Consider the following 12,795-nt stretch of genomic DNA (forward strand, 5'->3'; position numbering starts at 1 on the left):
CCAGTTCAAAGGGGACTCAGGGACATAGAACTTGGTGATTTCTTTCTTTATTTTTGCCTCATTTCAAGTTTTAGATGGATCAATTTTCTTAACAGATAATTTGCAGCTGGGTTCAGCCTCTAAACGATGGCTGGATTCGAGGTGAACAGAGTCCTTGCAGAGGTCATTCTGCGGGGGAATTGTGAGGTTCAGAGCCCTGGGAGGTCACAGCTGGGAAGGTGGGGCTCGGCTGTGGCAATCAGCGGGACTGCCCCACCCAGAGGCGTGTGCAGAGAAAGGAGTGGTTGTTTTTCTGGTAGAAGAGGCACTCAGGTGAGTGGGAAGTGAAACTCTCAGAGTGGGAGGAAGCTCTAAGCTCGTGTTAAAGCGATTTGATTTGATCTGCTCCGAGAGGATGCTGGACCAACACGACAGCAGGAGGCAGAGCGTGGAGGCTGGGGAAGGAGACCTCACGGGTGCAGAGCTCACCCCCTGCGGAGGACAGGAGGGGAAGATCACTGGTTGACCCCAGGCGAGCAGGCTCGGGTCTCCTGCTGCTGGTGGACCACGCCAGTGTGGACTCTGCTCTCCTTCCTCCTCTGCCACCAGCCCCGCTGAGCCTCTGGCGCTGCCAGAGCAGTTGGGGGAAGAGCCAGAGAGCAGACCACAAGACCATGTGCCAGTTTCTTTGGTTCCCTGTGTGCTTTCTTTTTTAATTCCTAGCTGCGTTATCTATTTGTGTACTGTTTGCAGAGGAACACGTGACACATTTGTGTGTGTTGTGAAATACGCGTTTGAGAACCATCTCCCCACCCAATTTTCCTTTGTGGTTTCTTTCTTTCTTTTTTTTTCCTTGTAAAGAGCCCACTGATCCATCACCTAAAGAACAGGATCCCCCTCCCCCCCACCAGCACATTGCCACCCTGTGTCATCCAGCTCCTCCTGCAGACGCCCTTTGCCAGGGGGGTGACCCAGCTCCCCCTTGAAGCGGTGGGCTCTGTCCTGCAGCCTCTTGCCCTGTGGGTGTCCCCCTGCTGTTTGAGGGGAGGGACTCAGGTGGCAGTTTCCCCGCAAAGCTGCCCCTCCCTCCCCTCATTACTGCAGTACCCAGCTTGTATTTCAGGGCTTTGCACTCGGGGAGACTTGAATGGGGAGAAGTGATGTGTTAGGTTCTGCAGAAAGCAGTGTTGGTCACAGACAGCAGGACAGTGGAGGAATGAGTAGTTATCTCACACTGGCCCTCACGTTTGATAGTCGCCTACATTTCATATTTTACTGTTTGTAATTATAAGAAAAGATTTATTTATTTGAAAGGTAGAGTGAGCAAGCGAGCTGTCTTCATCCACTGGTTCATTTCCCAGATGGTTACGCCAGCCAGGGCTGGGCCAGGCTGAAGCCAGGAGCCGGGAGCTTCATCCAGGTCTCCTGTGTGGGTGGCAAGGACTCAAGTGCTTGGGCCACTCCTTGTCTGCTGCATCCCTGGCACATTAGCAGAGAGCTAGATCAGAAGCAGACTCTTCTGGAACTGGCACAACACGGGATGCGGATGTCCCAGTGGTGGCTAACCCCCAGAGCACCTCAATGCATCCCTATTTTGGGGTAACTTTTAGACAGAACATCGTAGGAGGAAGCTACCCTCAGTGTGAGAGGTCTCTGCTCCTGCAGGCTGTTGCTGGGACGTAAACTTCGGATTTCCCTCTCCCTGCCTGCTCCTGGTGTGTGTCCAGCCATCCCAGTATCTCACACACGGCCGCACCAAGCTTGTCTCTATTCCTCTGCTCACTGGGCAGCTCGAATACAAAAAATGAACAAAAAACAAAGTCTAGGGAAATGAACTAGCACAGAAACTATGTAATTTCTTTTTATTTTATTTTTATTATTTGTTTATTTGACAGGCAGAGTGGACAGTGAGAGAGAGAGACAGAGAGAAAGGTCTTCCTTTGCCGTTGGTTCACCCTCCAATGGCCGGCACGGCCGGCACACTGCGCTGATCCAAAGGCAGGAGCCAGGTGCTTCTCCTGGTCTCCCATGGGGTGCAGGGCCCAAGCACTTGGGCCATCCTCCACTGTACTCCCGGGCCACAGCAGAGAGCTGGACTGGAAGAGGGGCAACCGGGACAGAATCCGGCACCCCAGAAACTATGTAATTTCAATATGCAATATGTATTTGTTAATAAATTTTTTAAAAGATTTATTTAAAAATCAGAGTTACAGAGAGAATGGCCACTCAGAGAAAGAGATCTCCCTGCTGGTTCACTCCCCAAATGGCCGCAACAGCTGGGACTGAGCCAGGCTGAAGCCAGGAGCTTCTTCTGGGTCTCCCATGGGTGCAGGGTCCCAAGCACCTGGGCCGTCTTCTGCTGCTTTTCCAGACATATTTTTTTTTTTGACAGGCAGAGTTAGAGAGAGAGACAGAGAGAAAGGTCTTCCCTTTTTCCATTGGTTCACTCCCCTAATGGCTGCCACGGCCGGCGCATTTCGCCAATCCAAAGCCAGGAGCCAGGTTCTTCCTCCTGGTCTCCCATGTGGGTGCAGGGCCCAAGCACTTGGGCCATCCTCCACTGCACTCCCGGGCCACAGCAGAGAGCTGGCCTGGAAGAGGAGCAACCGGGACAGAAACCGGCACCCCAACTGACTAGAACCCGGTGTGCCGGCGCTGCAGGCGGAGGATTAGCCTAGTGAGCCGTGGCGCCGGCCTCCAGGCATATTAACAGGGATCTGGATCAGAAGTGGAGCAGCCAGGACCTGAACTGGTGGCCATTATAGGATGCCAGCGCTGCAGACAGTGGCTTAACCTGCCTGCCCCATCACCGTATATTATTAATATTCATATATAGTCAGTTTTATTGGCATATTTGTGCATGTTTCTGTAATGCAACCTGTGTATTTTAGCACTCATGATGCTGTATACAATCACAGTAAAAATTCCAGGAGTTTTGGGTAAATGAGGAAGGGTCACAATATTTAAAAACTTTATAGGTGACCAAAAAAAGAAAAAAGGCTATTTTGTAAGCTAGAAACCTAATAAAACAATATCACAATTTTACAGATAAGCAGCTGAGGAATATGTAAATACCTCAACAAATAAGGCACGTGGCTTCAGAAGAGACCTGGTGTGCGCTGTAGCAGTGGCTGTTGCAGATTTCAGCTCCTGAGTCGTGGTGGAGTGGGGGGAGGAGCCGTCTGAAGTCGGGTGGGGGGAGGTGTGACACCAGTGTGGCTGGGTGTGGCTGGGTGTAGCTGGTCGCTGCTTGAGGGGTGCATGAGTGCGAGCCATGCACTCCCAAGTGGCTTATTTCAGCTGGGGAGGTTTCCACGTTGCCTAGTGTCTCTCATGCGCAGACAAACACACGATTCACGTTACATTCAGATCGTTCCCTGATACATCTGATGCACTGGAACAAATTCACATTTCTTAACAAGAATTAAAGCAAAACTGTCCAAAAAACAAACAGACGACCACCTCCCACTGAGACTAATGTGTTCTGGCGGCTGCTAAGCGCCAGGCACCGTGCTACAGATGCTGCGTGGGTTCCGTGAGTGAGCTCGATTGTTAGTCACATTTTACAGATGAGAAAACTGCAGCTCAGCAAGATGGAGCTTGCCCCATTCTCTTTTCCTGGAAAATTAAAATAAAAATAGCAAAGTGGAGGGAGCACTTGCAAGTAAAGGAGAGAGAAGATATCCGTATATAAGAAACTTTTTTCACACTAGTAAAAGGAGGCAAGTAGCTCAATAGAAAAATGAACAAGTGTCAAAAGCAGGGAATTTACAAAGAGAAAAATACAAATGATGCAAAAAATTGGGATTCAAAAAGACATTCAACCTCGTGTAGTGTTCAGTCATGCATGGCGAAACATTGCCACGGTGGCTGTTTTCCACCCAACTCTCAGAAATAGGTGCGGGAAAAGCTGGCGAGAGCCTTGGTTGCTACCGACTTTCCAGAGCCCGCACATCTGTCCTGGACGCGGCCATCTGACTTCTAGGAATTTATTTTAGGGAAACGATCAGGTAGGGATGGGCTTCTGGGGCAGCAGCTCAGACCCCATCTGGGACACTTGCAGCCCATGTTGAGTGCTTGAGTTCCCCCGCCCCTTCCAGCTTCCTGGCTGGCAGCAGGTGATGGCTCGAGTGGTTGGGTCCCTGCCGCCCATATAGGACCCAGGTCGGTTCCAGGCTCCTGGCTTTGGCCTGTCCCAGCTTTGGCTGTTGTAGACGTCTGAGGAATGAACCAGCAGATAGAAGATCTTTCTCTTTGTCTCTGCCTTATCAATAAAAAGAAAAGTAAATTATTTCTTATTTGAATGGCAGAGGAGACCGAGAGAGCTCCATAGAGAGAACTTAGCCATCACCTGCTGCTCCCAGGGTGCACACTGGAGGGAAGCAGATGGGCAGCAGAGGAGCTATGACATGAGCCAGACACTCCAGCGTGGGATAAGAGCATCCGAGCAACGTCTTGGCTCCCACTGCGCCAAGTGCCCGCCCCTAAATAATATTTTAAAAATCAGATAAATGGCCGGCGCCGTGGCTCAATAGGCTAATCCTCCACCTTGCGGCGCCGGCACACCGGGTTCTAGTCCCGGTTGGGGCGCCGGATTCTGTCCCGGTTGCCCCTCTTCCAGGCCAGCTCTCTGCTATGGCCAGGGAGTGCAGTGGAGGATGGCCCAGGTGCTTGGGCCCTGCACCCCATGGGAGACCAGGAAAAGCACCTGGCTCCTGGCTCCTGCCAGGATCAGCGCGGTGCGCCGGCTGCAGCGGCGGCCATTGGAGGGTGAACCAATGGCAAAGGAAGACCTTTCTCTCTCTGTCTCTCTCTCTCACTGTCCACTCTGCCTGTCAAAAAAAAAAAAAAAAAAAAAAAAATCAGATAAATGAGGAAGGTCTTTTGTACAAGGTTTTTGTGTCATTAATAATGCTGAAATATTGAAAGCAATCCTCCATTACCACTCGGTGGTTAAACAGGTTTTAGTATACCAATGCACTGTAATACAAGGTTACTTCAAAAAGTTCATGGACAAAATGAAAGTAAAAGCTAAATTTTGAAATCCACGTGTGTGTGTTTTTTGTTTTTTTTTTTGTTTTTTTTTTTTGTTTTTTTTTTGACAGGCAGAGTGGACAGTGAGAGAGAGAGACAGAGAGAAAGGTCTTCCTTTGCCGTTGGTTCACCCTCCAATGGCCGCCACAGTTGGTTCACCCTCCAATGGCCGCCACGGCCGGCGCACCGCGCTGATCCAATGGCAGGAGCCAGGTGCTTCTCCTGGTCTCCCATGGGGTGCAGGGCCCAAGCACTTGGGTCATCCTCCACTGTACTCCCTGGCCACAGCAGAGAGCTGGCCTGGAAGAGGGGCAACCGGGACAGAATCCGGCGCCCCGACCGGGACTAGAACCCGGTGTGCCGGCGCTGCAAGGTGGAGGATTAGCCTAGTGAGCCGCGGCGCCAGCCCTAAATCTTTTCTATAATGAATGTTGCTTTTATGATATAAAGATTTTTCAAGCATTGTCTAACACAAGGTACGTAAGAAACCAAACGTAAGCAAAGGTCGTTACCTTTGTAAACTAGTTCTCCCTGTACTTAAAAGGCCAGGTTACAAATACCTAGGAAAGGATTACGGACTTGCTGTGCAATCTGGAGACACTGTGACCCCAGTGTTCCTGATCAGAATCAATCTGACCTTAGGATTAATTAATCTGAAGATCGATCTGACACTTCAGGTCCCTTCACTCAGGTGGATGCCGCAGGGCTGAGCGAGGCCCCTCCCAGTCACCAGCTCCATAAAGTGCTGTGAACCTGGAGTCTTCACAGCACGATGCCAGCTGGAGCCTCTGGTGTTGGTGGCTTGCTTTTGGAAGTCCAGCGTGCTGTCCATCGCTCCACAGCGCCAGCTGGTGAGATGCTTTTAAAGAGACCAGGCCCCTGCTAACGTTTTTTGGAGCCTTTTGACAGGCAGAGTGAGTGAGAGACAGAGAGAAAGGTCTTCCTTTTTTCCGTTGGTTCACCCCGGAAATGGCCGTTACGGCCAATCTGAAGCCAGGAGCCAGGTGCTTCCTCCTGGTCTCCCAAGCGGGTGCAGGGCCCAAGGACCTGGGCCATCCTCCACTGCCCTCCCGGGCCACAGCAGAGAGCTGGACTGGAAGAAGAGCAACCGGGACAGAATCTGGCACCCCAACCGGGACTAGAACCCGGAGTACTGGCGCCGCAGGCAGAGGATTAGCCAAGTGAGCCGCGGCACTGGCCGCCTTGCCTACTTTCTTAAGCAAGTTAGCCCTAATTGAACCAGTAGCTTGGCCACGAGCAAGGTGAGCCTGGCTGTGCTGGCCCAGCTCCTGGGAGCCCTGTCTCTGCCTCTGGGCTCCCTGGGCTGCAGCAGGAACCGGAACTTCATTTTCCAAGCTCCATAAAACCTGTGCCTTCTCCCAGGCCTGCCTTTTCGGGGCTTCATGAGTCTCTGCGGAGATGAAAGCCTGTATAATCGCAGAACACAGATGATCGGAGCAGGCAACTGGAGGCGCCATTAGGACGGTCCCAGGAGGGGCCGCTCAGTGTTGGAGAGTGGCGCTGCTCCTCGGTTCTGCCCCTCTCTGACGCTGCGGACCACAGGGAGGCCCAGAGAGGCTCCAAGAGCCTTCTCGCAAATGTTCATCTTAGCCGACTCCTCTGTGCCACTCGGCCCAGAGCCTGGGCGCCTGGCTGACAGGAGATGGCTCCCTGGGACCATGTGTGGGTTGAAAGGGCTTTTTAATGTAAGTGGTCACATTCCATCTGCCTACACGCTCCTGGCCTGCTCTGTGAACTAAGCGCTGTGACCTTTGCACACCAGCCCATGTCCTCCCCACAAAAGGGTTTTAAGAGCTCTCTGCAAGACGAGATAAGCAGGCCCGAGTGCCTGTGCAGCGGGTGCTCTGAGTGCCTGCTTAGGGCCTGTCTGCCTCTCAGGACGCACTCTGCATAAATTATCTTACTAATCCTCAGAGAAAAGAGGCCAAGTGTGTCTCCTCCAGGCAGCCTTTTGTGAGGAAACCCAGGCATGGAGGGGAAGAACTCCGCCACGTTCGCACGGCAGGCTCAGCCAGCCTCTTTTTCTTTCTTTTTTTTTTTTTTTTAAGACTGATTTTATTTGAAAGACTCACAGAGACAGAAGGAGAGACAGAAATAAAGAGATCTTCCCTCTGCTGTTTCACTCCCGCTAAAGTCCACAACAACCAGGGCTGGGCCAGGAGCCAGAAACTCCATCCAGGTCTCCCACACGGGTGGCAGGGGCCCAGGCACTTGGGCCACCTGCCGCTGCCTCCCAGGTGCCTTAGCAGGGAGCTGGGGGGAAGCGCTCCAGTGTGGGATGCAGGTATCCCAGCAGCAGCCTAACTCACTCTGTGCCAGGCCCTGAGCCAGCCTCTCGGGACTCACACAGGCTCCCTCTCACCAAGGCCCGGGCCCATCTGCCAGCCCCCTCTGGCCTTCTGCTCTCCTTATTTCCCAGGGATGAAAATCGTTAGTGAGCTGCAGTGCTGGCATCCCGTATGGGCGCCAGGTCGAGTCCCGGCTGCTCCTCTTCCGATCCAGCTCTCTGCTATGGACTGGGAAAGCAGTGGAAGATGGCGCAAATCCTTGGGCCCCTGCAACCCCATGGGAGACCCGGAAGAAGCTCCTGGCTCCTCGCTTTGGATCGGCGCAGCTCTGGCCTTTGCAGCCATCTGGGGAGTGGACCAGTGGATAGAGGACCTCTCTCTCTCTCTCTGCTTTTGCCTCTCTGCCTTTCAAATATAAATAAATCTTTTTAAAAGAAAGAAATAAAATCATTAGCCAGTGAGGGATGCCCTCTGGCTCTCAAGGCAAGCCTCTGCTGATTGGGATTTTATGGAATTCTGGAAGGCTCAACAAATTACTAGGTTTCTCTTAACCATTTTCTTAAAGATTTATTTATTTTATTTGAAAGGCAGAGTTAGAGATCTTCCGTCTACTGACCTTCTCTCCAAATGTCTGCAACAGCTGGAGCTGGGCTGATCCAAAGCCAGGAACCAGGAGCTTCCTCCAGGTCTCCTATGTGGGTACAGGGGCTCAAGCACTTGGGCCATCTTCCACTGCTTTCCCATGTGCATTAGCAGGGAGCTGGACAGGAAGTGGAGCAGCTGGCACCCAAATGGGATGCTGGCATTGTAGGCAGTGGCTTAATCTACTATGCCACAGCACTGACCCCAATCTTAACCATTTTCTTAAAGCTTTTTATACTGTTGTACTAAATACTACGTTGTACTCAAATACGTTTCACTCAAATTTTGCACAGTGTTTGAGGCTATTCCCAGTTTTATCACTTCCGAGGAGCTGAAGTGGTCGCTACAGGTGGCAGCACCTGCGGCAGTCTGCCCAGTCTTCCTCCCCACGCGGGCTGAGTGAGGACGGAGCAGGGTCAGGTGTCGGCAGTGCCCGCTCCTTAGCAATTCAGCTCCGCGCAGCTGCTGAAGACTGGCTGAAGACCCTAAGCACTGAAACGCTAAGCTCTGGAGACCACGTAGAACCCCAGCTTGCTCGACACTCGGTGCTGCATGCTTCAGACCACTTCTGGTGTGTGTGCACGCGTGCACACACTCCTAGGCCTGGGAGCGACTTGCGGAGGGATGACCGGAGATGATGCTTTGTTGTGTGCTTTTTGTTCCTGATGTCTTGGTGTCCAAACTAGGCCACTGGATAGCCTTGAGGATCTGGACGAGAGGGCCCACAGCTCACAGCCGAGCAGTAGCTTCTCGGGAACCCCTGAGAGAGAGGAGAGGGGCGGGAAGGTGCACAGAGTCGAGGGCTGCGGGTCTGTAGCTGGGGAGAGCGGCTCTGTGCGGGCGGGCGAAGGAGTCCTGAGGTGTTGCAGTTGATTTCTCAACAATGTTGCAGTGGATTCGTTTCTGAGAGGAGGAGCGTGGTGGGGGCAAGAGGCGCCGAGTCACCACACACACCCTGGGAGTCGGGTGAAAGCAGACTCCTTTATTTCAGTTAGTACAACAGCTTATATAGTCAAGACCAGCCAGTCCGGTCAAGGGGCGGTCTATGCCCCAACCAATCACAGCCCGTTGCCAGGCGGTTTCTGTTGTCAGCGGCCATCTTGATATTACCTTTTCACCTCATTCCACCACACGGAAGAGTGAGCTGTTGAGTGATGCACTGAGCTGGGCGTGGCGGGCCTTGGGGAGGGTGGACCGGAATAGAGGCCCTGGAAGCCGGCTTGAGAACTCACAGGTCCCAGGTATTTGAAACGTGATCCAGAGGAGGGCCGTGGACTCCAGGTGGACACATCCCCCTCAGGCACGAGACCTGTAGGCCCCTCATCCAGCATGGCGGGTGCAGAGGCCCTGGCAGCCCGGAGTCCAGGTAGCACTGGTTTGCTGTGCCCTGGGCTCCTGCCACCTGGCGTGCCTGAGGAGCTGTGTGACCTTGGTCAGGTTAGCTCCCTGTTGTGGACTTTATCTCGGTCATTCCATCTTTCTACCCCTAAGGAACCGGGTCATGGGGCCTCTAACCGCACTGTCCCTGAGGGCACCAGCAGAACCCAGGGCTGCGCCCAGGCTGGGAAGGAGGCCAGAGCCTGCATGTGGTAGGAGGGGTTAAAGGTGGGCTCTGGCACAGACGCACGTCCCCTGCTGTGCTCAAGTCCCAGGACAGCGGCCGCCCACCCTCTGCCTGAGGGAGGGACCCACCATCCCCTCCTAGAACCTGTTTCGACACACAGCAGCTCCGTTACGGCTGATAACCATCAGGCCCCACAGGGGTGTGGGGAGGAAGGAAAGAGATCCAGCAGATAAAGGCCTGTCTTGTCCCGGGCTCCTGGCAGCCACTGCCCGCCAGGTGATCTCCACGTGAGAGGGCGGGAAGCTTTCCTAACCCATTTCACGTGTGCTTGAGAGGCCATTAGATTTTCGTGCCTCTGTTTCTTAAACAAACTCAGAAGTTAATACTTGGGAAGCCAGCACTGTGGCATAGCAGGTAAAGCCACTGCCTGCGGTGCCGGCATCCCCTGTGGGTGCTGGTTGGAGTCCTGGCTACTCCATTTCTGATCCAGTTCTCTGCTATGGCCTGGGAAAGCAGTACAAGATGGCTCAAGTGCTTGGGCCCCTGTATCCACGTGGGAGACCCGGAAGAAGCTCCTGGCTTTGGATCGGCCCAGCTCCTGCTATTGTGAACACTTGGGGAGTGAACCAGCAGTTGGAAGACTTTTCTCTCTCTCTCTCTCTCTGCCTCTGCCTCTCTGTAACTTTGTCGTTCAAATAAGTAATAAATAAATCTTTTTTTATTTTAAAAGTTTATTTATTTGAAAGGCAGAGTTACAGAGAGGCAGAGAGAGAGAGAGAGAGAAGTCTTCCATCTGCTGGTTCACTCCTTGACTGGCTGCAACAGTTGGAGCTGTGCTGATCCGAAGCCAGGAGATAGGAGCTTCCTCCAGGTCTCCCACGCGGGTGCAGGAGCCCAAGGACTTGGGCCATCCTCCACTGCTTTCCCAGGCCACAGCAGAGAGCTGAAAGTGGAGCAGCTGGGACTCGAACCAGCGCCTATAGGGGATGCTGGCACTGCAGGCGGCAGCTTTACCCACAACACCACAGCGCCAGCCCCATAAATAAATCCTTTAAAAAAAGTTAATTCTTGGGATGACAATAAAATTACTCCTTCTCCTTTATTCACAGAGATGCTGCAGTTTGTCAGCAATCAAGTGGGAGAGTTCCCGGACTTGTTCTCAGAGCAGCTGTGCAGCTCCTTCCCTGGCGGCGGCGGCGGCGGCGGCGGCAGCGGCAGCGGCAGCGGCGGCAGCAATGGCAGGGGCAGCAGTGGGGGCGCTGTGGACCCCTCAGTGCAGCGGTCATTCAGCCAGGTCCCACTGTCTTCCTTCTCCCCCTCCGCCAGCTCCCCCCAGGCTCCAGCCCTGCAGGTCAAGGCCCCTCCTACGACAGTGCCCACCCCACCCAGGGCAGCGCCTGTCCTCCAGCCCCGCCCGCAGCCCCAGCCCCAGCCCCCGGCTCAGCTGCAGCCGCAGACGGTGATGATCACGCCGACGTTCAGCACCGCTCCGCAGACGAGGATCATCCAGCAGCCGCTGATCTACCAGAACGCGGCCACCAGCTTTCAGGGTGAGGCGCGCGTGCGCGCGGCGTCGGCTCCCACTTGACAAACACAAGCGCTTCTGTCGTCTGTGGGCGTGACAGATCCGTGTGGCCCTGGTGGAGTGTGTTCCCGGTGGTCACGCAGGAGGCAGGGGGCAGGGGGCAGGGACATTCGGATTCCGCTTCTGATACCTCAGTGTCTGTTGTGTTCACATAACACAGCGAGCATAGGAGGCACAGGGCATGCTGGTAAAATCAGCCAGCAGCCACGGGCGAGAACCATTCACGCAGCTCACGTCTGGGCATTCACTACAGAGATGAATATGTTTAAAAAATGTTTTTAATTATTTCTTTGAAAGAAATTTTCCATCGTCTGGGTCAGGGTTTGACCAAGCCAGGAGCCCAGAACTCAATCTGGGCCTCCCATGGGAGTGGCAGCGACTCAAGTGCTGGAGCCATCACCCGCTGCCTCCCAGGGTGCACGTGAGCAGGAAGTGGGGTCAGGAGAGCCCGAACCTGGAGCCTGGCATTCCGGTGATGGAGTGTGGGCATCCCTAGTGGCTTCCCGACTGCCCCTGAGTATGACTAACACGAGCGCCAGGCCGGCCGCAGAGTGCCGAGTGGGTGGATGACGGAGGGTGGCTAGTTCTGGCTGCGATACGCATCAGCTTTTCCTCTGACTCTGGGTGAGATTAATACTGTCCTGAATTCTGTGGCGTTTGGGAACTTGGGGAGCGTGGTCTGAAGGCAAAAGGCTGAGTAGTCACCCCAGTGTAACTCGGTGTCCCGAAAGCACGGGAGGAAATGAAGCTGCGGGGAGTTGTTGGCTCTCGGCGTCTGTTCGCTGCCTCGCTGGCGCAGTCGTGCGCGGTGAGCTTCCCTGACTGCACCCAGCACCACAGCAATAAAGCGATCTGTGCCCGTTCCCGCGAAGCTGGTGCAGTCCTGTGGGATGCTCTCGTTCCCTGCGCCAGCTTGCTGATGGCTGCTCACACGTCTCGGCGGCAGGCGGGGAGTTGGTTGTTAGAGACACTCCATCCTTGGTTGTTGCCGCAGCTACCGTGACAGCACGCATGCCTCACCCTGTGACTCTTTCTCTTCTCCCAAGTCCTTCAGCCTCAAGTCCAAAGCCTGGTGACGTCCTCCCAGGTGCAGCCGGTCACCATCCAGCAGCAGGTGCAGACGGTGCAGGCCCAGCGGGTGCTGACCCAGACAGCCAACGGCACGCTGCAGACCCTCGCCCCCGCCACTGTGCAGACGGTGGCTGCGCCCCAGGTGCAGCAGGTCCCGGTAGGTGCTGGAAAGGGTGCAGGGAGGTCCTGGCGGGGCTGCCGGCCTCTCCTCGGCTGGGGGTGTGCTCTCCACACTAAGCGGGACCAGCCAGAGTGTTCAGGGGGTGATGTGTAGGGTAGATAGGGACATTTGGGCCCCAGAATGCACCATGAGCGGTGAGTAAGGACTTGGGCCATCCTCCGTCACCTTCCCAGGCCACAGCAGAGACCAGACCGGAAGTGGAGCAGCCAGGATCTGAACCGGCGCCCACAGAGGATGCCAGTACTGCTGGCGGCAGCTTCACCCACTACGCCACAGCGCTAGTCCCCTATTATTTTTATAATCAGGAAAAATGTTATGTTTCACAGTGGACTGACTGTTTTATCCTCCAAGACCCCCTCCAGCTGCCTCCTTTCTCCCCCCAACCCATCACGCAGGCTGTCCAGCACAGCCAGTGTTTGAAACAGCTGCT

At 54.3% G+C, this 12,795-nt stretch overlaps 1 protein-coding gene across 2 annotated transcripts in view; it reads left to right on the top strand.

The window, feature by feature from the left end:
• Positions 1-12,795, top strand: part of SREBF2 (sterol regulatory element binding transcription factor 2) — a 64,072-nt gene that overhangs the window by 21,553 nt on the left and 29,724 nt on the right. Inside the window, exons 1-3 of one of the 2 annotated variants that reach the window (XM_089309016.1) lie at positions 9,062-9,205; positions 10,638-11,078; positions 12,160-12,341. In XM_089309016.1, the coding sequence (XP_089165142.1) occupies positions 10,640-11,078; positions 12,160-12,341 (621 nt within the window). In that variant the 5' untranslated portion in view covers positions 9,062-9,205; positions 10,638-10,639. Of the gene's footprint in view, positions 1-9,061; positions 9,206-10,637; positions 11,079-12,159; positions 12,342-12,795 lie in introns of those variants that run through there. The other variant, XM_002721384.6, reaches the window with a different exon arrangement.

Source organism: Oryctolagus cuniculus, chromosome 11 (genome assembly GCF_051225735.1).
Source record: "Oryctolagus cuniculus isolate XC-2025 breed Fujian yellow rabbit chromosome 11, ASM5122573v1, whole genome shotgun sequence".
Taxonomy (NCBI): domain Eukaryota; kingdom Metazoa; phylum Chordata; class Mammalia; order Lagomorpha; family Leporidae; genus Oryctolagus; species Oryctolagus cuniculus.